The 24,673-nt window shown below is 42.2% G+C and overlaps 1 protein-coding gene across 5 annotated transcripts in view; it reads left to right on the forward strand.

Moving 5' to 3' along the window:
* LOC116938735 (receptor-type tyrosine-protein phosphatase S-like) overlaps positions 1-24,673 on the forward strand; it is a 246,293-nt gene that overhangs the window by 150,900 nt on the left and 70,720 nt on the right. For 4 of the 5 annotated variants that reach the window (XM_032946294.2, XM_032946285.2, XM_032946325.2 and 1 more), the window contains exons 7-14: positions 3,501-3,518; positions 3,748-3,858; positions 6,924-6,935; positions 14,551-14,681; positions 17,102-17,240; positions 20,004-20,290; positions 21,659-21,920; positions 22,684-22,854. In XM_032946294.2, the coding sequence (XP_032802185.2) occupies positions 3,501-3,518; positions 3,748-3,858; positions 6,924-6,935; positions 14,551-14,681; positions 17,102-17,240; positions 20,004-20,290; positions 21,659-21,920; positions 22,684-22,854 (1,131 nt within the window). The remainder of the gene's footprint in view (positions 1-3,500; positions 3,519-3,747; positions 3,859-6,923; positions 6,936-14,550; positions 14,682-17,101; positions 17,241-20,003; positions 20,291-21,658; positions 21,921-22,683; positions 22,855-24,673) is intronic. The other variant, XM_032946314.2, reaches the window with a different exon arrangement.

Below are 24,673 nucleotides of genomic sequence, written 5' to 3' on the forward strand. Positions count from 1 at the left end.
CCTTCCTCAGGTGAAGAAACAGAACTGTCGGGACGACAGCGCTCCAATGAACACTGCTAAGCTTGGCAGCGTCTTTTAAGCTGGGTGGGAGGAGCAGAGCGGATTGACAAAGGAGTTTACATATCAACAGAAGAATTTAGCATTGAAATAGCTGTGTTAATGTGATAGATTAGCAGGATGTTAAAGTCAGAAATTAGCATGTAACTGGGAGATTAGCATGATGTTAGTGTGATGGATTAGCATGTAACTGGTCACGGAAATAGCTATGTTAAAGTCAGAGTTTACATATCAACAGAGGCATTTAGTATATTGACGCTAAATAACTGCAACTACCAAACTATCATACAATAATATTCATATTCTTAGTTTTTTTCGGTAAAGTCACGTTGAAGGGAAACAACAAAATAATAAAATATATATAAAACAATTAAAAAATTCTCACGACGTTTCGACCATAACTCAAACGGTCGTCTTCAGGTGTGTTGGTTTGCATAAATTTATTTTTAAACGGCACATTTATTTATAAATTTATTTATAAATAAATAAAATTTATAAATAAATAAATTTTGGTTATGTCGAAACGTGAGAATTTTTTATTGTTTTATATATATTTTATTATTTTGTTGTTTCCCTTCAACGTGACTTTACCGAAAAAACTAAGAATATGAATTACTGCGGTCACGAAAGCTTTAAATCAAAATATCATACAATAAACCGATGTGAAAGAACTAAATATAAACTACATCAATATAATCAATGTACTCAATATATTCTCCAATAAGCTGAGCTATTAACATAAAGTAACTGGGTATACACTACACTATAATGAATACCATATAGTAAACTGATAAAAAACTAAAATATAAACTACATCAATATTATATTCTTAGTTTTTTCGGTAAAGTCACGTTGAAGAGAAACAACAAAATAACAAAATATATATAAAACAATAAAATCAGGTGATGATGACCGTTTGAGTTATGGTCGAAACGTCGTGAGAATTTTTTATTGTTTTATATATATTTTGTTATTTTGTTGTTTCTCTTCAACGTGACTTTACCGAAAAAACTAAGAATATGAATTACTGCAGTCACGAAAGCTTTAAATCAAAATTTACATCAATATTATCAATAAACTCAATATACTCTCCAATCAGCTGAGCTACTAACAATAAGTCATTATACATTACAATTCTATGTCGAAAAAAGTGGCGGTTTCTTTTTTCCTCAACGTTAGCACCACGGAAAGCGACGAGCTTTGTTCAGACGGACGAGTCCATCTATGCTCGGAACGGAGGAGGGGGGAGAGAGAGAAACAGCCACGATGCGCTGCTCTGTCCTGTGTTGCGTTACAACTATGTTATAAACTAGACTACTATACATTGCAATGTTATACCTTCCAATCTAAACTACATTGTATAATATCGTATACACAGCCCAATGTAAGCTTTAACATTATACACTATATTGATATGCCTCCAATTAAACTTTTTTCTACATTACACGACTATACACCGTAATATACACTGCCATAGACAAACCCCACCCTTGAATTATACAATGCGTTACTATACACTACCCTATACTTTAGACTATAAAAATATTAGACTTGTAATATTACACTATGTATTATTCTAACAACCCTACTGGATACCACACTGCTGTATATTCACTATACAATTACGATATTACAGTATTTATTGCCTTTTGAATTATGTTAAACATTACACTGTTATACTATTTATTACTATACAATATGCTATAAACCATACCATTGACCGTCGTGTGAAAGGTACTAAGAGGCAGTGCCAGCGAATGGACTGTGGTCTGAAAGTCACCGTAAAATACAATAAATCAAGAACCGAAATGGTTTATCACGTCTTTCCAATGATTACTAAGCCAGAATCCATCTTCTCGGTTGAAATTGTCTCTGTGTTTGTATATGTGGATGGCCTCATGAATGAATCTCTCATGGCAGCCGGATGGCTTGCAGAGAGACCTCCGTCTTGGAGAAGTCGATGTCATGTGAGCCCACTGAATTATAACAGTGATCTTCCACGGCTGAGGTGTTCGTTCTACCGTGTTTCAAGTCTGTTTTATGTTCACGGATGCAGTCTGAGACATGTCGTTTGGTTTCTACAATGTAACTGCTACCACAGAGGCAACTTAGTTTGTAGACGCCCGGGTACTGTATGTCTGTAACCACATCTTTTACAGATGGAACTTTACCGAAATAACCAAGAAAATAAACACATTTTTCTGCAATAATTACACACCTATGCTGTGTATTCTGGGCTGACTGACATGAGTTCTTTGTTGAGAAAAAAAATACGTTAAATTCACAATCCCTCCAATACTTTTCAACACATCATTAAAATCACATTGAGGAGCAAGCTTCTGAATGTCATTTTTGTGGAAAGAGACTTTGAAAGCATAGTCAGGAGTGTGCTCAAGTAGCATCGCTCCAGTGATGAATTGCATTTTCAAAATGATTTTCAGAAACATGCCTGTGAGTTGCAGACACTTGTGCAACTTTTGTTTCGCCCGTGTCGCAGCACATGACAAATGGAGCAACACATACAGCAACATTGTTGCAAGAATATGTATTGTCTGATTTCGGCTAAATAGTATGGTAAAATCCTGTTTGCTACTCATTCTCCAATTCTGCCTCCACCTCTCATTCACTCTTTCTCAGCTCTGCCTTCATTCTCTCCCCACTCGGCGTTGCACTCAATCTCATGCTCTCCTCTTCTCCCCTCCCTCCTTTACTCACTTCACCTCTGCTTTCTCATTCATCGACAATAGTATTTCATGAATAGCAATACTAATGCATGCAGTCAATTATACATTTGTAGCAGGACTTGTGAGAAATTGCCCTTCATTGTTTCGTATGTTTAAAAAAGTTACTTGTTCGATGGAATCTCTTTCTATGTGCTCGTTCTCTTAACACACGGGGTTGCATTACTCTGCAGTATTTATGAATGAATGCTTTGTCCAAACACACGAGATGTCAACAGCTCAATTGAACAGAAATTGTCAAAAGACCCAAAAAGCAATAGTTAAAATATGAACTTTATAAATAATTACGTACCGTAGTTCTGTGGGAGTCATCAAGCAGAAGCCATTCTCCATCATCGTGTGATGTTACTGCTGTTAGTGAGGGTTCTAAATGGCAATGTCTTCATCTCGTGACAAAATGTCACCCACATAATATAGTATGTTTTAGGGATAAGAGAGGAAAATATTTTTAATGTCACAGTAGACTGTCGCCTATTAGAATAAAATTAGTTTTGCTTGTTGAAAGTAATTGAGTTCTCACATGATACTCAATTCCTGTGTTAATTTTGTAAATGATCCACTTTGCTGTGGTACATTAGCTTGTTGATACATGTGGCCTGTGAGTAAATTATGTAACCATTGTGTGGTTTTGTGTTTCCTCTCAACATATCTTCCCCATTCCCTTTTTTCTCTCTCCTCTCCCTGTTTCTCTGTCTCTCACAGGCAGTACTCCAATACGAGGTAAGGCTGATGTCACGATGTGATTCCCATTTATATCTTCCTTGTCAATGGAAGGCCCGAAGATCGTTTTTATTTTCAACTTGAGGTCAACTGGCACCTTTTGAGACTCCACTTCAGGAGGCTTGAGTCTTAAAATCAGCGTTGTTTTGGGACCTTTCCCATATCATGATTATAATTACTGCATCGCAATCATTATTAATCCCTCATCTTGCCATCCCTGTAACTGCAGGGGCCCTACAAATTGAGAACAGCCAGGATTCGGACCAAGGCAAATACGAGTGTGTGGCTACAAACAGTGTGGGTACACGCTTCTCTGCGCCAGCCAAGCTCTTCGTTAAAGGTACGAATGCTTAACCGAGTGATAGGTCGATTGTGTCTGTGCCAGGATGACGCTGTCTCCTCACCCCATCGTGATGTTATTAAGCTTTTGGCTTAGTCATATGGGGTCTCTAGGGCTCGCTTCGTTTGTCTGCCCAACCAAGCTTCCTCCTAGGTTTCATGGCCAAACTAGGAAATTTGCCCTTGCTTTAGGCCTCAGCTCAGGCACTTTTAAATTTGCACGGAGTTTGCGAAACAATAATAATTTATATAAAGGAAGATGCTATCCAAGGAACAAAAGGCTATTCCATTTTTGATATGTACCCAGGTTCTGTGTCCTGAACTGTCCAAGATGAGTTTAAAGCTCCGTAAATGAGTATAAGGACTTAAAAATTATGGTCAGGAACATGATTTGATTGTGAAATCATGTCACGAGAGTGTTATGATGATGTGCTTGACCACAACTTGAAAGTCTTTTTTTCTCACGAATGAAGCTTCAAGCTAATTTTGGACAGCCTAGGACACACATTCAAGGTGTGTATCTACAATATAAGAGCCATTTGTTTGTTGGATTTTTTGTTAATCGTATGAGAGAATGTTGAGCTAATTTGTGAACAAATAAACTATATTCTTGGTTATTCTTAGTTTTTTCGGTAAAGTCACGTTGAAGAGAAACAACAAAATAACAAAATATATATATAAAACAATAAAAAATTCTCACGACGTTTCGACCATAACTGCAAACCAACACACCTGATGATGACCGTTTGAGTTATGGTCGAAACGTCGTGAGAATTTTATGCAAACCAACACACCTGATGATGACCGTTTGAGTTATGGTCGAAACGTCGTGAGAATTTTTTATTGTTTTATATATATTTTTATTTTGTTGTTTCTCTTCAACGTGACTTTACCGAAAAAACTAAGAATATGAATTACTGCAGTCACGAAAGCTTTAAATCAAAATTTATATTCTTGGTTCTTTCGGTAAAGTCACGTAGAAGCGAAACAATAAAATTATTATGCAACATATTTACAACGTAATATTTCCCCTTCTACGTGACTTTACCGAAAGAACCAAGAATATGAATCCCTGCAGTCACGAAAGCTTTCAATCAAAACAAATAAACTGTTAAGTTTTAACGTTGAAATTTTTAACTGCTGATAAATCATAAATACATATTTTGTTAAGGTATAACCTGAGCTATGATCTGACTCGTTAATTATTGATTGGCCATTTTCACTCATTGACCGTGGGTTATAATTAAAGGTTTCATATGTTGAAAAGGAATATTTTTACATATATAATAATTTGAGATTAATATCTTAATTAGATTTAAAAAATATTACCTACTTTGAGCTCTTACTTGACACCTTGACTTTCATTAGGTATTTTAATATACGGTACAGTATTACAGTGACTTAGAGGTACATATGAAATAGTGAATATGAAATTGTTTTTATTAAATGCAATAACATTGTATGCAACATATTTACAACATAATATTTTACCACGTGTTTTCCAATTATCTTGTGGCGCTGCGGTTCACGCGCATGAATAAAGTTGCAAGATCAACCAACATCCGATGGGGGTTGACTTAGCATATCATGCCTCCAAAGGTCAACAAAATGAGTACGACCTTGTTGGAAGTCAACAATGGTTATCCTTGGGAATGAATTTCCCTCAACTTAGGAATCGCTGGCTCAGGTTGCACCGGTTGGACTTAACCTTGACTCGCTATTTTAAATCAATGTGTCATCTGCTGTAAAGTGGATGTTTAAAACCCTGTGACATTATTCGCGATAAACAGGCGAGCCATGGGTGACATCACAGCCCAGTCGTCAAATTTCCTTGAAAAATAACCACAGTGTCGCAGTCAATCTCAATCAGCTCTCACCTACTTAAACAAAGGGCACAAGTGGTGGTTAATTTAAATGTTACTTATAAAAACGTGTTTATTTCTGCGAGTCACTCACTCCATACAAAGTCAGCACCATTGAGGTATCAGATCAAACCCTGGAGCCGAGTGTCTTTCTATGCCTGTGCTCAAGGTTTCATATTAGCTGTGTTGGAGACACTGAGCTGGCATCGTTGAGATCACGGATTGGATCTCGGTCTCCACCCACCTGCGATAAAAGCAGGTCGTCATGTGTAGTGAGTTTAATATCTAATCCCATGAATCAATGACAGTAACATTTTCGAAAATAACACATCACAGATTGGTTTTCTCACTTATTTGTGCTGAGGCCAGCTCATATACATAAAACAATTGAGTATGGGTTTATTGACACACGGTGCACCACTCTTATTATGATCGCCATTTCGTGTTGGCTTAGAGAGGCCTATTACAATATTGAAGTGGCTTCTATTATAGTGGGGTCTGTGGCGTCATCTTCCAGGGCTGTTGCTTCACATGAAGTTATCTTAAAGAGGCTCTGATGCCTGTTAGATAAATTGGCTTTGCCTAAACATAACAAACCTCTCATGGAAGATGGAACCTAATAAACAAACAACTCTTATATTTGAGATACATACCTTAGTTTTGTGTTCCTAACTGACAGGAGCATGAATTTTCGTGCAAACAACTATTTGAATGCTCTTGTGATGTCAATAAAGGGACGTATTGAAATATATGCGATTGACTTTAATTTTAAATTCGTTTTTCTCACAAACGAAGCTTGAAACTTGTCTCTGAGAACACGGGACACACACCCTAGGTATGTATCTAAAAGATAAGAGCCGTTTATTTTCTCAATTTCATCTGTAAAGGAGGTCGTTGTGTCTTCACATGCATGGTGTCAGGATTCCACAGTAACTCGAGGCAGCCTTTAATTTCACAGATCCCCGAGTCATTTTCCGAATCGCGCTGTATCTTAATGCGTTTGAATGCTGGCATTTTTTACTCTCTATGTTTTCCCTCGATGTTGTTCTTTTCAACCCCTTTCCCTGACCTCCCCGAATGCTCCCATCCCTCCCTCTCCCCCTGCGTTCTCTGCATTTCCCTGGTTTTTTTTCCTCCTCCCATTCCATGTCATAAAAACGCTAACCACAACACCACCACCACCTCTCCCCTCATCTCCCTTCAGGACTCCGAAAAGGTCAGTGTCTGTGTGTTTAGTGTAGTGCCTGGTTTCGTTTGGGTACCCCCCCCCCCTCCTAAATGCATCATACGATCTTCTGGCCGAATTTCAGTCGGTGAACATACATTTAAAAAAAATAGTTTTATTGATTTCACGAGGTCTCCGCGGGATCGCCGTTTAAATTTACAATTCCATCAAATAAAAAAAACTCTTGAAATACAAATATTAAATTCAATAAAATTTAATCAAGGATCGTTTTGATTGTCGGTCGTTTGACGGTGAATGTTGTTGCATGTGCATGCCTAAATATAAAACACAACCGCTTACTTATTGAGCAGACACATTACCGGTGTAATGACAAGGACAGCAGTGGTGGGTGTGTAAGTTACGCTGAATGCATGTGTTGGGATGTGCATGTGAGCGAGAATTTCCTCCGTACATGGGCAATTTTTTTAAAATCTCTATATGACACGGGGTAACGTTTACATCGCTGCACTTCATCCATCTACTAATGCCACCTACATAGTGTGAATATTCCTGTGTGCCTGTGGATATATTGTGGGTATGGGGAGCGTTGGCACAGTGGTTCGTGCACTGTCACGAACCCGCCGACCAAGGTTCGATTCCCGGCCATGGATAATATCAGTGGCAAGTGTTATCTGAACCTGTCCTGGGCCTCTCCTAGGTCAACTGAGTATTTGCAGCAGTGTGTTAACATCAGCCAATGGGGAGACAGAGGTGGCCAGTCATAAAATTTGCAACACTAACTCCTCGTGCCCCATTCTGGCCTTTAAAGGTGCTCGCAAACAGCGCTTGGTGCCTGTAAAGCTGTGTGTATGTATGAATCAGAGTTCAAATTAACGAACAAAACAGCTTGCAAAATCACTCTCTTTCCTTATTGGAATTCAGCCAATTAATTGCACACCTAGTGAATAGGAACGTTTATGCAGTATTCTGAGTCCTATATTGAGAAACCTTGTTGAATTTCCAAACTACATTAGAAATCTCCTGCATTGAAATGTGGGGCCAATTTGCATTTTTTATGTATTATGTAATGTGTATATGAAGTAGGGACTTAACTGGTGTTCATAATGACTTTGGTGGGTTTTTTTAAGAAACAAAAACTACAAAGTGACTTTGCAAATTGTTTGAACATTGTTCATGTCATTACATACTTTCAGCAGCATACACAACAATCGCAGGTTCGGAGGTAGCTGGGTGGCTCAATGTGTCCGTAATGCATGTGATATAGACACTGGGCCAGCATCACTGAGATCCTGGTTTTGAATCTGGGTTTAACCACCTATGATGAAACTGGGTTTTCAAGTGTAATTAGTTGATGATCTGAGCCTGGTTAAAGTATGACTGCCAAGTGAGAAACAACCTATGCCGGGAATAAAACAAATCTGTGTTCCTATTGTAGATTTGTAATTCTTTGAACTGAAATGTCTTGGCAGTTCTCTGACTTGAGGTGATGTTAAAAACATATTTCAGCAAATTTCCAAATGGAAATGTTATAGTCTCATTACAATACGATGCCAATAGTGCAATCTAAATATAATTTAGAGAATTTGAATACAGGCGGTTCCCATTTTTACGATACAATGAGTTCCTGGAAACTCCGTCGTAAATCGGACCCTATTTTCCCATAGACAGTAGAAACAGTAAAAGCATCACGTCCCGGTGCGTTTTTATTTCATCAGCCATATTTAACAGGGTTTAAAAGGTAAAAATGCACAAAAACACTTGAGAGTAACAAAAGCTTCACGCCAAGTCACATCGAAACCAGACTGACTCTGTTCAAATGTGTTCAGAGTCATGTCGGAAGATGCGTCGTAAATCAAATTTCTGCGTCGCAAATCGATCCATGGTGGCATATTAACGTCATAAATGTGGATTGTAGTAAATCGGACCTTCATAAACCGGAGACTGTCTATATTGAAAAGCAAACACCTCCCCCTTCCTTATTTCATCACTTTCTCATCATGATCATCATCCCAACACACGGTTCTGACATAGGGAGAAGTGGAGTTATTTTATAAAAACAATCTAATTAAAAATTTCCGACCGTCGTTTGCCCGTCCGAACAACTGCACGTGTCTCGTCTGCTGTGCATGTGTCGGTAATGCATGTGTTGTTTGTAATCTGAGCATGTGTTGTAAGTGCAAGCTTGCTGTTGCCTTTGACTTTACTGCATGCCCTGCCCGTATACAAAGCAAAATAATACAATATTAGGAGGTTTGTGGACAAGCATTCCGATGTTTACTTTACTTACTGTAAATATGTGAACATGAAGAGTATAAATTACCCTAAATCAATGCAATGGCATTCAAGGTGTTGTTATTTTTTTACATTCCAGTGCTTGGAGGAACTGATCCCCACTATAGGGATGTGGAATTTTTACCATTAGCCCATGGCCACCAGTGGAGATGGGTGCTGCCCTTTGCTGACTGGAGCAGGGAGACGTTTGGACTTTATACACAGGACAAAATTACACGAGAATACAGCAGATTACATTTATTGTGAATTGTGCTCAACATAGGTCTCGTCATACTGAACTATTATAAGACTGCCATCGCAGACTTCCCTTTGCTCATTGCTTCACTCTTGTCTTCTTCCCCCACTTATTTGACCAACATCTGCTGCTGACATCTGCGGGACCCATACCACCGTCCCAATTCTCAATGCGTAGTGTGAACTGGACATTAAAACATTTAGGCCTCACCCTATGGTATCAAATTGGCATAAAAACTCACAGGACCAATACATACCTTTGACATTTTGTAAGTGGATAAATGTAGGGCCTGCTGGGTTTGTGAGTAAACACTTTTTAGTGGTGGTATCAATGTTGCTGGGGGTTTTTTATTCCTGTGTGAGCCTTTTGCTGATTTGTCATTGGAATGGCCCAATACCTTGTTTCCTCTGTGCTTTATTTGTCATGGAGGATTTTTGCTGTTTAGTCATTTTGAGACAACATTTATACGTTGAATGGAGAACTCTAGAAGCAGTGGTGCACCATGCCCTTTCAAGGGAACATTTTTGTGTGAAGGAACAGATTGCACTTGCAATAACTGCAGAGCAATACTTAAGCACCATTGTACAGCCCTGTTATTCTGACGCTATGCTTGTGTGCATTTTTCGGCTCGGATTAGCAAGGTTGGCTACATACGGTGCGAAAAAAGTTCAACATGCATACACATAAAAATGAATGACATACAGTGAACACATTTACAGTACACATTAAATAAGCATGAATAATTCATGCTTATTATTAATGCTTTTTTAATAATTATAAATTATTATAATTATTAGTGAGTGACAAATTATCGACAGTTCACAGTTGTCATTATTAGGTTTACAGTGGTGGGAAAGGGCCTAATTAATAGTACCTAGGAACACAGTCGACTGTGAGCAATATTACGAAGGGGCTAATGCATAATTCAGCGTGGATAACAACGGGTGCATTTGGACAAGTTGTGCAAATGCTCTGTACTCTTCCTTTTCAGTTAACAACCTAGACTTTTTGGTTTGTTAAAACTTAAGGCCTAAATACGTAATGAGTTCCCACGGGGAACAAGTGCAGCACACAACATTCTATGGAAGGGAAGTGAAAAACCGTGTTATGTACTATAGTGCCATCATAAACTACAATAATTATCTAAAATTATGTTTCAGTCATCCGTTACGTTTCCGGCAAGAATACAGGTGTTAAGATGTTCAAACACCAAATAGACACCTATTATAAGGCATCTAGTCTGCACTAACCACACTTCTTGTGGGAAAAAGTGCAAACAAATACACTTTGATAATATATGCACTGTCCTTGAAACTGATTGGCCTTCACCAGAGATCGCCTCTTTTATGGCTTTGTCTCACCAGTGTGAGACCAAAGGCTGCCAAAGCGTGCAACAGTACAAGGATAATGCAAACACCAAAGCATTAATAACTCATGTTAAGCGGTTATCATACAATATCTTGATACTGACAAAAGGGTCTCATAGATACATCCATTACACATTAAAGATGTTTATGTGATACAACGCATGGTACACCATTGTTTAAAATCAAAGCACATTCTTCCTATTTGGGTTTTTTTTCTCCTTTTGGCATCAAGAGCACAGGTTAGCGATTGTTTTTTGCTGCTTGCTATATGACCCTTTACTCACAATAATCCTTCTGCGGTCAATAGAACGATTAGCACCGTTTTTTGGTAAGTCAGCAGTATTTGTCTTATTTATAGCCTGGTCCCCGTCATGGGCATGCGTTATGACTACCCTCTAGCCCGTGGCCACCAGCATCGATGAACACCGCCCATGGATTATTTGAGGAGGGTAGACACTTTGACTTGATTTTAAATGATCACATTAATACGAATGCGATTCTGATATCACACAGCGTTTAATTTACATCTTTATATTGCACGCAAATAACATACATTAAGTTTTCCATTTACCATAATACTAATTGGCACTGTAAGATACACCCTTAAAGGATACTTTTGACAGATAGCACAGAGCTAAATAATCACTCATTAGCACTGCCAAACATTGTATGTTATTTGTGTATTTGTACTTATGTAATATAGATATGTGTTCATATTCAGCATGTAAATGCTATGACTGTTTGGGGAAGTCAACAGTGGTTCTATTAGAGGGACTGACCCCTGCCATAGGAATGTGAAATTGTCACTGCTGATTCAGGGTCGCCAATGGAGATGAGTGCTGGCCCCACAACTCGTTTGAGCAGGAAGCAATTGACTTTCTGACTGTTTATAATTTACAATTAGTTACATGATTATAATATGTGCTTGCATGTATTCAGGTCACTATCATTGAGTTTCCAATTCTATGTTTTGCCCGAAGAGGTGATGGTTATTTCATTAAAGCCATTATCCCACTCAAGAGCAGCACATCATCTTACATGTCCTTAATTTATGTATTTGCTTTTGTCTTTAGGATGCAGTGAAAAAGAAGAACAGATTTATCTTTAATATATATTTTTCTAAGCGGAGTAATTTCTCCTACCTCTAATTGGAAACCAATTAAGTGACTGCCTGTGTATCACAATGTGGTCCACATGTATGTGTGTGTGCGTGCACACATACATACATATTGATATGCACTTATTGAAGTGTATACGGCATAGCATTGTGATGTGCGTGCACACTGATGTGTGCATTTGATGCATATGCACGCTGCTATGCATCAACAGTGAGATCTGTGTGCACTGAATCACATGCAAGAGAGCGCACGTGCATACGCACATGTGCATTATTAAAAGAAGACACTCCTAGCCTGGCCATTTTATGTCTTGATTGAGACTCGGCTCCAGAAAAACGCATATCGGGATTGGAATCTTCATTGAAATTCAGCTGCAGGAAACCGGGTCTTAGGATGAGATTCAATGAAGGCTCCAGATTCAATCAACACTCTAATCCTGAAACCCAGTCTCCTAGAGCCACATCTCAATCAAGACTCTTGGTCACAGAAAAGTGGCTTGGTTTTTCCACTGCCTTCAGTTAATTTGTTCGCATGTATGTGAATGCGAACATGTGTTTGTGATTGTGTGACTTAATTACTTTGCTTTGAATGCAGGTTCCCACACACACAAACACACAGCTGGGTGTCTCCTAGTTTCTGTCTATGTATGTGTGTGAATGTGCCCGGAGTTCGATTCCCGCTCATGACCAACACCGGTCATAAATTGATTAACTGGTTCTAGGCTTCCCCTAGATCGACTCAGCCTAAAATGTTTATCTGGTGCGGTGTGTAAATATTGCCACTCGTGAGACAGAGGCAAACGGGCGTGGAACTAGCCACCCACCTCCCTCGTGTGCTGTGTCGGCCTGCATAGGTGCTCGCTAACAGCACTTGCCCAAACAGTATTTTAAGGCTATACAGGTGATCTTCATCTTTGGTGTAATGGTTAGCGCAATGCACTACAAATCTAGTGACTTGAGTCTAATTCCCAGCCATGAATAACGTGAATGGCAAGGGGTGTCTGAACCTCAGCCTTAAATAAGTACTTGATGCGATGTATAAATATTAACACTGGGGAGATGAAAACGACCAGTTGTGGTGCTGGCAACACCACCAATGGACTTAACAGGTGCTCACTAACACCACTTGTCCCAAGGGTTTATAAGTCTAAATGGAAACGCTTTGTCTGTTTTGTACATGTTTGTGTGTGTCTATGCTTGCGCCTATTGTGTGTGCCTGTTTCTGTACGCGTGTACGTTTGTGTGTGCGTGCCCGTGTGAGTTTACGTGTGTGTGTGCGTATGTGTGTGGGAGCATGTTAATAATACATAGGGTTATGCACATTGATGTCATATGTGTCATCTGCATAAAATTGCATGTGCATGCATTTGATAATGTTTTACTAATACGTGTCAATGTGAATGCACGCGTAAATGTATTTTAATGCATTGGGTTAACGTGTGTGTATATTAAAATGTGCTTACATATAGTATTCATATTTGTGCATGCTTTGTGTGTGTGCATTTGCTTCTACATTTGAAAATGCTTGCTCCTGTGTATGTGTGTCTGTGTATGTATGAGAGCCTCCGTGTTTGTGCTTGTGTGCACGTTTGTGCATTAATCTGTGTGTAAGTATGCATTGTTTGAGTATGCTTGCATACATATGAATACAAAATTGTGAATTTTCTTCAACCCATTCTGTTTCTGGCCCCATGTGTCTTGTATATGTGTGTGTATGTGTATTGCATAAACAGTCAAACTCTTTATCTGGGGTAAACGGGAGAACAGGTACCCGGTTCCTAATATCCATGGTTCCAACTGGGCATTGACTTTTATCCAGGGGCCGTGGATTTCTCCGGATAATTATAAGAATTTGCCGAATGATTTCACTTATCTATGGTCTAGATCCCGGATAATTGGAAGAATTTTGCCAAATAACTCGGCTTATTCGTGATCCCGAGTGTGGATATTTGGAAGAGCCCTGCCCACCTGTGGCATGTGACAAAGCTAACCAATTGGGGCGCGGGCAGCAGGCAAGGCCGTGGGGACCCTCGAGGTCGTTCTGTGACGAAGGTTTACGTCACGGAACGAGGTCGCGATCATCACGTGCTTGCCCCTCAGGCACCAGTCCTACGCAGTCTCTGCTAACAGGATGGCAAGCGAGCTCCCCTTCTCATACCCATCCCTCGAAAGCAATTTCCCACCTGCAGCAGCACTTGCATTGCATGCAGTGCTTGGATATTTGGATGGCCAGATATTTTGAATAGAGAATCGGGTTTTGCGGATAATTGGGTCACGGTTAAACAGTTTTCTGGCATCTGTACACTGTAAGTATGTACCCGTTGTATCCTATATGTGTGTGCCTATGTGTTTGTCTCACAAATGTAAGTATGCGTATGTCTCCCATGCCTGTATGTGTTCGTCTCGTGTTTGTGTCTCCTGTACATGCATGGATACAAACCTGTCTTCTCTCTTGTGTTTTCTGTATATGTGTGTGCCCTGTATGTGTATTAGTTTGTGCATATCCAGCATGTGTGTGCCCTGGTATGTGCATGCATATGTCTCCCGTACGTGTCTCCTGTTTGTGCATGTACGTCTCCTGTATGTAGACATGTGTGCCATGTACCCACAGTGTTCTGTGCATGTGTCGTGCAGTGCGAACCATCCCCCCTCGCTTCACCATCGTCCCAACCAACCAGGAGGTGGTGCCTGGCGGTAGCATCAACATCACCTGTGTGGCCATGGGCTCCCCCATGCCCTTCGTCAAGTGGATGCTTGGCACGCAGGTGAGGCAGCCTGGGTCCCACAATACTTGACTCCAGGTGACTGGGTTTTGAAATCAGTCTCAGCTCCAGGAGACTGGGTTTTGTGATCAGAGTCTTATGTACACTGTCTATATTTGTATATTAAATAACAGGTTAGTTAAAAACAATAGTGCTCTTTAGCTGAAACGTCAGGATCTTTTATTTACTAGAAGTTCACTACAACAGCATATTGATAACCTACGTTTGTAAATGTGTAAATATATTTACATGTGTTGCATTATGGGTCAGAAAACGGGACTCGAATGCAACAACTAAAATAAGGAATTTCTGGTTATTGCATGTGTAGTGACATATCGTTGACTGTTGTACAGCAGCTGCAGGTGGGCACTTAGCGCACACGCCACTTAGCATATACGCGGTGTGCTGTCAGGGTGGAGGAACTGGGGCAAGGGTCATGGTCGACCTCGTGGGGAAGCCCCTGGAACCCTCTGGGGGGTTTGAGAAGGGAGGCGCGGCTAAGGTGCAGCCAAGCCGCACCGAGGGGAATATAAGCAGCGGAGAGCGAGAGCTCCGGGCTGCCGGTTCTGGGGTTGGACTCGTCTCGTCGTCGCTGTTGTCGCCGCCCCCGTTGCTGCCGCCTTTGCCCGATCATTGCGCGGCCGGACAGTAGTTTGCTGTCCCGGTCGACGCCGTCGGTGTAACGCGGGCAGGGTCGTGTCTGGGACGTGTCGTGCGGCAGCATGGTCGTGAGAGAGAGAGGGGGGGTCCGAGTAGTGGCGTGAACTCAACAACAATGAAAGGAGAGGACGGTGCCTCCTGCGACCACCTCGTCTCCGACTGAGTGTGTGTGCGACGCACGCCACCCGCACGCACACACAAGCCTCGAGCGTCGAGCAAGAGAACGAAGAAGAGACGCACCGACACTGCACATGTAGTCAAATGCAGAGGATAATGTGATTTTCATGGCAGGATAAAGTAAACAACCTGGAATCTGGGAATAGTATGCAGCAGGAAGAATTCTAGATGTAATCAGCAAGAGGAGGTTGCCATTGGTTAGGCACACGTGCAAAATTAAAGAGGGCAGGACATTGAGACAGGCATTGGAGTGGCACCCAGATGTCAGTGACCATTGGGTGGTCTGTGTGTGTCCACCACCAACGGGTGATCGGAATAGCATTGTAAAAGTGGTCCTTGAAGGATATGTCAGCTGTGCAACAAGGAGAAAACCTAGAGGCATATGGTGGCAGTGATGTTACAACTTTTAATATCAGGTGTTAACTGTGCAACAATTGTAATATTTGGCAGAAGGAAAGAAACAATGCCAACATACGTTGGTACCAATGGTATTGGCTGTGATAATCTCTTGACTCGACATTGATGCTGATTTCAGAGGCATAGCAATGATTTGAAGTTGGGGGTAAAGGCTTTTGAAGGGACTTGAACTCAGTGATCTGGCCTGTATAGGTGATGGTGCCAGTGATGGTGCTGATTTTGATTGTGATGGGTATCGTGGTGATGGTTGTGGTGATAGTAAACATGGTAATTGGTCGTAATGGTTTTGTTTGTTATAGTGTTATTGATGGTTGTGGTGGCGGTGGTCGTTAATATCTTGCAGTGGTGAGATATTAACTACCTTGCGTGGTATACAGGAGGTTGTGGGTTCAATCCCAACCCTAATGCCTGCATATTTGGAGTTTGCATGTTCTCCCCGTGGTCGCGTGGATTTTCCTCCGGGTCCTATGGTTTTTCCCTCCACTTCGTTGAGCCATCTTCGTTGAGCCATCATTTGTGGCCAGGTCGCTTCTTAAAAAAAGCTATATAGTTCAGTGGGCCTGACCTGCGAAAATAAAAAAATTTAGTTTAATAAAAAAAAGGTTGGTTGTGGTAAGGGTTTAATAACATGTCCACCAAGCCTCCATGTAGGCTATTGAATGGCTTAATAACCTTGATGTACACAAATAATGTTGCAAATTTCACCTTGCCATACAAAATAAGAATAATGCATAAATTAATTGATTAACATTGATTCCCAAGCTCATGTATGAATAAATGTTTTATTTATTAAAATGTATATATGTTATAATGGGTTCACATTGAACTCTGCAGTTACTCGGGGTTGCTACATTTATCATAGTTTCAAATAAATTATTGGTTCTTAAAGCAGCTCAGGACCCTGAATCGCGGCAGTTTGTCTAATCACAGAGGGAGGTTGGATCATTAAACCACTGGTTGTGGAGGCGGTTGTGGATATAGTCGTGGTCACATGGAATTAGTTTTCAAGTTGGTAGGTAAGCAGCCACGAGTTGGTAGGTAAGCAGCCCATGAAGCCCATTTTTGGGATGGGGAGAGCAAAACGTATCTTGTCTCCTTTCAAAAATATGTGGTGAGAGGGCAAATCACTCCCATTGTATGTTCCCAAACTTCTGCCTGACTTGCCGCAGGCTCTGACCCCAGCCGATGAGATGCCTATCGGACTGAACATGCTGCAGCTCACGGACGTGAGGAGCAGCAACAACTACACGTGTGTGGCCATGTCCTCGCTGGGAGTCATCGAGGCCGTGGTGCAGGTAGCCGTGAAGGGTGAGGATACGCAGCAGCAGCAGCGCAATTCTGAAGCATACCCTATAGCGAACTGTAGTGAGGCATGCTGAACAATATTTAAGCATGAAGCGGCATAAAACATGTACACATTCAGAGACCTGTTTTCCTAAAAAGACAGCTCAATGCATTACATATTTATTACATGCACATACTATACACACTACATAACGCATAATACTCTAACATACACGAAGCAGGTGTATTGTGTCTCTTGGGGTGCCATGTGCCGAGATGTTATCTCCTTTTGATTGCTATGTAGGATGTGCTGGGTTTGATCCTGACGCTGACGATGCCTATTGTATATTTGGAGTTTGCATGGTGGTCCTTCGATTTTGCCTTCCACATTTAAAAACATGCATTTAGATTATTTGGCTGCTACTAAGAATTCCCACACATGATAATCCACTTCGATGAGTTATCATGTGAGGCCAGGTCACTTCTGAAGAAGAGCTAATAGCCCAGTGGGTTTTACTTGGTAAATAAAATATATTGTTAAGGATATCTTATAGGCTACTTATTGAATTCATATTGTATGCTTTGATTGGTGTAGACCTACTGCCGATGTCAGAGCCTTCCACATTAACATTGGCTGCCCCGCCCATCTCTAAACCTTTATAAACAGTCTTGATTTGAAGCTTTCGTGACTGCAGGAATCCATACTCTTTGTTTCTTTCGGTAAAGTCATGTAGGTATAAAATAAATCACGACGTTTCGGGCGCAACACAAGCGTCCGTCATCAGGTCTTATAAACAGCTCTTTGATTGGTGTAGACCTACTGCCGGTGTTGGAGCCCTCTCCTACATTAACATTAGCTGCCCCGCCCATCTCTAAACCTTTATAAACAGCTTGCCCTCAGAGGCTAACCTCCCTGTTCCTGATGACGACCGCTTGTGTTGCAATCGAAACGTCGTGATATTTGTATTATTTTTTTATTCACTTTCTTTTCATTTTTATTTGTATTATTTTATTGTTATTATTTTTTCTATCTACGTGACTTTACCGAAAGAACAATAGAATATGAATTCCTGCAGTCACGAAAGTTTTAAGTCAAATGACTTATTGAATTGGCTGGGAAATATTTGGTTGTCTAAGGACACTTCACCCGCATTCTTTAAAATGACAAAACCCCTGAACAAATTGTAACAAAATATACCACCTCGAATAAAATAACGTTATGCTGCGCTCCAGCCTCATTGGCGCACCCGTGTAGAATGTGTGCACGCATACACCTGACGTCTCTCCATTAGTATGTGCATTTGCCTGTTTCTTTGAGCACAGCTCTTGGTCGATTCGAATCCCTGAACAGATTGTTCGCTCCCTTAATTGACTGACTTGCTAACTTGTTCTATCACTTACAGACCCTCCTCGGAATAACACGAGCAGATATACCCTTCCCCGCATACACCGGATGTGTTTAGGTGTACCGCAGAATTTTTTTTACTAATAATTCATAATTGCAACCCCCGAAGCTTATAGTTACACAGCGTGCAAAGCAATGCGACTCTTTGATAGCTGCGTCTCCCCACCGCGTAATGTGACGTTCCAGGCAGTCCCAGTCCTGTATTGTAACCCTCACTGCACCGCTGCTCCACCGCCCGTTTAGACCAAAGCAATTTATTATATTGCTTGTAATTTTAAAGTTATGTATGCCTTTATCACACACTATTTGTGTTTTAATATAATATGAAATGTTGAATACTCGACAAAAATTGCAATCTGTAATTGGGTATCTTTGTCTTCATGGAATTAGCTTGGTATTTCAAAGACACACTTTGCAAATGATAATGATTTGCATTCATAGGTCTATATGCCTCAGCAACTCAAAGCACCTTGGATCACATATCCTCTCAATTATTCCAATGGCACGCTGTATTTTGTTTTTTAGCCTAGAGGACTCCCTAATGGCAGCTGTCCCTGTGCCGTTCAAGGTGAACGCAGCACCAGCCTGCGAGTGACCATGAGTTTCCAATGACACGGGGTGATGTTGCAATGTGGTTTTCATCAGCATCGTCATCATCACGATCCATGGGCAGATAGCCTGTGGGTGTGCACTGCACACTTCGTCATTTGTTTCCACTTTCCTCTGTCCTGTGCCAGTATGCTCAAGTAGTGCAACATCTTTCTGGCACCGATCTCTTATGTCATCAAGCCATTTTCTGTTAGGCTTTTCATCTGTTTCCTGGTCCTTACATTTTTCCGACCGTGACACCTGTATATTTGGAGTTTGCGTATCTCGCTCCCCATGGTTGCGTGGAGTTTTTCTCTGGTTCCTCTGCTTCTTCCCTCTCACATGTCGAAACATACGTTTAGACTACTTAGATGATTTTTTGCTGCTATAAATGTCCAAATGATAAGCCACTTGGTTGAGCGATCATTTGTGGCCAGGTTGCTTTTGAAAAATAAGGTAATACCTCAGTGAGCTTTGTCTGGTAGATGGGGATGGTTTAGTGTTGTATTTGTATGTACTTTGCACTCCGATCGTGTTTTTTTTTATTGGTTGTTATTGTAATGTTCTTACCCACCCTGACTGGACATCTCTGAAAAAGAGCTTTATAACTCATTGAATTTTTTCAATATAAATAAATATTTTGAAATATTGTGCTTTTAATTTTCCTGTTGTTCATCCTCCACATGTGTCCAAATAGTGCCAGTTTCCTTTTCATCACTGCCTATGGTTTTCACAATGCAGTAATTTGTCATTTGCTAATCTCGAACGTAATTCGTTAACTCTACAATGCACAGCCTTACCACGGCCTCCCGGGACTCCCCTCGTCACGGAGACCACGGCCACGAGTATCACCCTCACGTGGGACTCGGGCAATGTTGACCCTGTGCTGCACTACGTGCTGCTACTGAAGGCCCGGCCCGGCCACAGCAACAACAACAACAACAATGACAATGCCAACAACGACAGCAGCAATGAGGAGAAGGAGGATGAGGAGGAATTCAGCAACAGCAGCGGAGGAGGAGGTGGTGGCGGCGCTCCCTCCATGCAGGAGATTGGACCGGTGACCACGACGCGATACACGGTGAGGAGCCGCTTGATCCGGTGCCAGCATTCTCTGCCCCTTTCACCAGCTGCCCTCTGTTTGCATGCGCTCAGGCTGGGCAATTAAAGACAGAATCGTGTGTTTGGTGATTCCCAGCAGCTGTCTTCAAACTGTGTGGAATGTATTAATATATTGAGGATGCCAGAACAACTTCCATTTTGTGGTTCTCTGTTAAACGTATTTAATAAAAATGCGTATGACCTAGAGGAGGAAATTCTGTCGTAAACATGACACGTTGGAAGACAAGTATGGCAGCACACACGTGTAACTTTCTGTTTTAATAATTATTTTACGGAGGTTTTGAATTACTTCATGAAACATTTCACTTTGTACATTCATCTGTGGTTCGATTAGCTGGCACACATTATGTTACTTAATATATTTTTTACTCTTGCTTTTTTTGTATGGTTATAATGGTACACCAGTCCTGTGAAATATATTTTTTGCCACTCCTAAGACGTATAACAGTTTATTGGCACTTGATAAATAAAAACTGATGGTGATGATGCCGTCAAGGAAGGAGCAACCCATAAAACGAACAGCCTTTTTTCTTGTAGCAATAAAGCACAGTGTAATACAGTGCATTATTTCTTAATGCTACAATTCAGCAGGATGTAGTTTGAGGCAATGCAATGTAAACGAAGCTGCAACCCAAAAAGCAAACAGCTCTTGTAGCTACACACTCGGGATGTGTGTCCTAGACTGTCCAAATGTCAAGCATTGTTAATAATATATGCATTACAGTCACTTTCTTGCCGCTCTATTGACATCGCTGAAGCGTGAAATCTTCTTCGAGCTCTTTGCCTAAGGTACAACTTCTTAGCTCAGGTTTTCTCCATCCTCTCTGATCTTGCACTTTCCTCCTCATTTGTTCACATAGCCTTTCAGCCTTCAATTTGTCGAGCAGCGCCTTCCTTGTTTACCTCTAGGGATTTTTCCTAACATCCTTAAGCAAGCTTTCCTCCAAAAATATCCCCGGTCCAGACATATTACCTTTGTTTGAATCGTCCTGGTGAATCAAAATTTTTATTCAGACTGGAGGAATCCGATAAACTATGATGCTCTTTTTCGCAGATGTCCAATCTGTTCTAGCACCTCATTACTCTTTCATTCCTGTCCAGCTGATTTTCCATGTGGCGCCACACCCACACCTCAAAAGTTTCTCGCTATCTGATGTCTTTCTCTCTAAATTCCAAAGTCTTCGCTGCACACAACACACCGCACTGCATGCTAGGGAATTCTACGAATCTCTTTGTTTAATTCTCCACCCATCCATTTTAATGGCACTTTGTTCTTATCAGCAGCACACTCTTCCGTCTGTCCGTGTTGCCACTGGTGGCCCTTTAGGTGGGGGGGCTGAGCCCTTACTCGGACTACGAGGTGCGCGTGGTGGCCGTGAATGGCGTGGGGCGCAGCGCACTGAGTGGGGCGGCCCGCGCCCGCACAGGCGAGCGGGCGCCGTCCACGGCGCCGTGGGGCCTGCACGGGCGCATGGTGTCGCCGTCCAACGCGCTGCTCCAGTGGCAGGAGCCGGCCGAGCCCAACGGGCAGATCCGGGGATACCGCGTCTACTCCGCTAAGCTCACGGCGGCAGGCACACGGGGCCCCGGTGAGCAGGAGGTGGAGCAGGATGTGGTGGTGGTGGTGGTGGTGGTCGCGGTGATGATGATGTTTGTGGTGAGGGTGGTTGTTGTGATGCTGTGGTATAAAGACAGTCGTGCTGCTGCTGCTATTCATGACGATGATACCGACGATAGTGATGTTGCTGTCATTCATGCTGATGATGGTGATGACAGTGATACTTTTGATCATTACGATGGTGGTGATAATAATGAAGATAATGGTGATGACAAAGATTAAAATGGTGGTAATGATCTTACTATTTTTATAGCCACTGATGATAAGGTTGTTAACTTGGACAGTTTTAGTGTTGATGCCACTGCTGCTGCTAAAGATGATGGTATTATTGTCGATGATGGAGGAGGAGGCTCGTGAATAACGCTACTGGTCAGTTGCAGGCAGTCACCCTCTATCAACAACGGAGGGCAGAGGAGCGACACTCACAACAACAAGCGGAGTGCCGGGTGGCTAAAACATAGCAAGTTAACACAGGGGGTACAGCTGGTGCATCTGCCAGTCGTCTCAGTCAGTCAACCCATGGCACCTGGGTCTGTCCCGTGACCTGTAAGCGAGCCTTCGACACTTCACGTAGCCTCAAAGTGCACCTGGCCTGGCACAGGTGCCGTGGTGACGTCACCATCACTTAGTAGCGAATGGCAGGTATTGTTATTGTCGATGATACGGTTGCTGCCAATGATCCTACCAACTTTCCCCCTCTCTCCGTCTCTGCTGCCTGGCTCGACACATGCCAGTGGTGACACCACCGCTGTCGTCGTGGATGAAGCGGAGTGTGGAGAACGTGCCGCTGGCCACGTTGTCGGGGCTGGAGGAGGGGGCTCTGTACGCCGTGCGGGTCCTCGCTTTCACCAACGTTGGGGACGGGCCCCTCTCCCCAGAGATACACATCATCGCACAGTTCGGAGGCAAGCACGCACGCCCACATGCATGCATGTGTTGCGTTTGTGTGGGGAGCAGTAGTGTCGCGGTTAGCACACTGCACTCAAACTCGGCGACCCGAGTTTGGTCTTGGGCCTCCCGTAAGTCAACTCAACCTTAAATGACTACCTGGTGCTGTGTTTAAATATCATCACTGGGGAGACAAAGGTGGCCAGGCATGGTGCTGCCCACCCCCTCGTGTGCATTGCTAGCCCCAACACTTGCAGGGTACAAATATATGTCCATTAATAGGTGATCTATAACGGCACTTAATAAAGATATATTGTGCAACTTTAATGCACGTAATTTGTTGCATTCAAAATGTTGTATCCCATTTTTAAATCTGACACTTTGCAACTCTTATTTTGCAGCCCAGTTACACACTTCCACTCGTGGGCCATGTGTTCATTCATCAATTGAGTAGAAGCTGGGAGATTCGAGGTCTGTCCTCCCTCCCCTGTTTTCCTGGATCACTTGACCAAAAGGAGATCACCAAACCTCAACAGGGATCTACGCAAGGCAATTAAAGTAATTTTTTAAAAACTGAATTATTGAGAAATAAATAAGGTAAATAGCTAAGATTGGTATTAATTTCCTTTATGAAAACAGTTTTTAAAGTGAAACATCTCCATACTGTCACACATTAAAAAACATCTAGGAATGTTTTTGCTTCTCACATTGCCCTGGTGACTAAACTCATTTAACCCAGCCAATCACACACACCACTGTGGCATGGAGAACAATGAACATTTCTAACAGATTTTCAGCAACAAAGTTGCTCTCAGTTTAGAGCCGAATGCAACTGTCTTCTAGTATTGCAGCCCAATATAAATGGAGAAATAAAAGCAACAACGATGTTAGCAACATCATGAGAACGTTCCCCAATTAAACTGAAACTTTCAATTTAAATGGCATGTGTCGTATGGTGTGTCCGGAAAAAAACAACCCTCTACCTCCTCGTGGTGGCAGACAGCAACACTGTGGTGGGCAGTGCCATGGGCGGAGGGCCAATTTAGATTGGCCATTCCCCTCATGGCGTTTGTAACCACCACAGCAGCCAAATGGGGTCTCTGGATCGGTGCGAGGGGCTGGTAACCCCTCCACCTTTAATTAACTACCACTAAACTACGAGTTAAAAATGTATTAAGCTTTTTCCAGAGGCCCCGGGGGGACAAGCATCTATGACGTCTCCTGGCCAAACCCCATTTGGCGGAGCCAGGAGACTGAATCCTTACCCTCGGGGCTCCTCCAGAAACAACAAAAAACAACTGCTGTAAGCCCCAGGCTACTTTGGGCTCGCCTTCCCATCAACCAGAGGTGAGGAGTGGTGGTCGTGGTTACTTATGCCCCCACCGAAGACGAACATCCATGGAGGGATGCAGAAAAAGCCGATGAGTCAGATGCCTTCTATGACCTGTCACAGGCCCCTTGGGATAGAGTCATCCTGTTGGGTGACTTCAATGCACCGAGTTGGTCATGATGCTGGCACCTGGTCTGGAGTGATTGGAAGGCATGGACCAGATCAGCTCAATAACAACGGCAGGAAGCTGATACATTTTTGTGCAGCCCATGGGCATGTAATTGCCAACACGCTGTTCCGGCATCGGCGCATCCACACAACATCATGGATGCCTGCCGGGTCCAAGCAAGAACATCTGCTGGACCACATAGTGACGGAACAGCAGATGCGGACCTATGTCCTTGACACCTGGACCTACCATGGAGCTGATCTGCCCACTGACCATCGACTTGTCATCTGTAAGATGCGCCTGCCATTCTTCCACTCCGGTGGTGGGTGTACACCCA

The sequence above is a fragment of the Petromyzon marinus genome, chromosome 1 (genome assembly GCF_048934315.1).
Source record: "Petromyzon marinus isolate PM22_M1 ecotype Great Lakes invasive population chromosome 1, UKy_Petmar_22M1.pri1.0, whole genome shotgun sequence".
NCBI classification, from domain to species: Eukaryota; Metazoa; Chordata; class Hyperoartia; order Petromyzontiformes; family Petromyzontidae; genus Petromyzon; species Petromyzon marinus.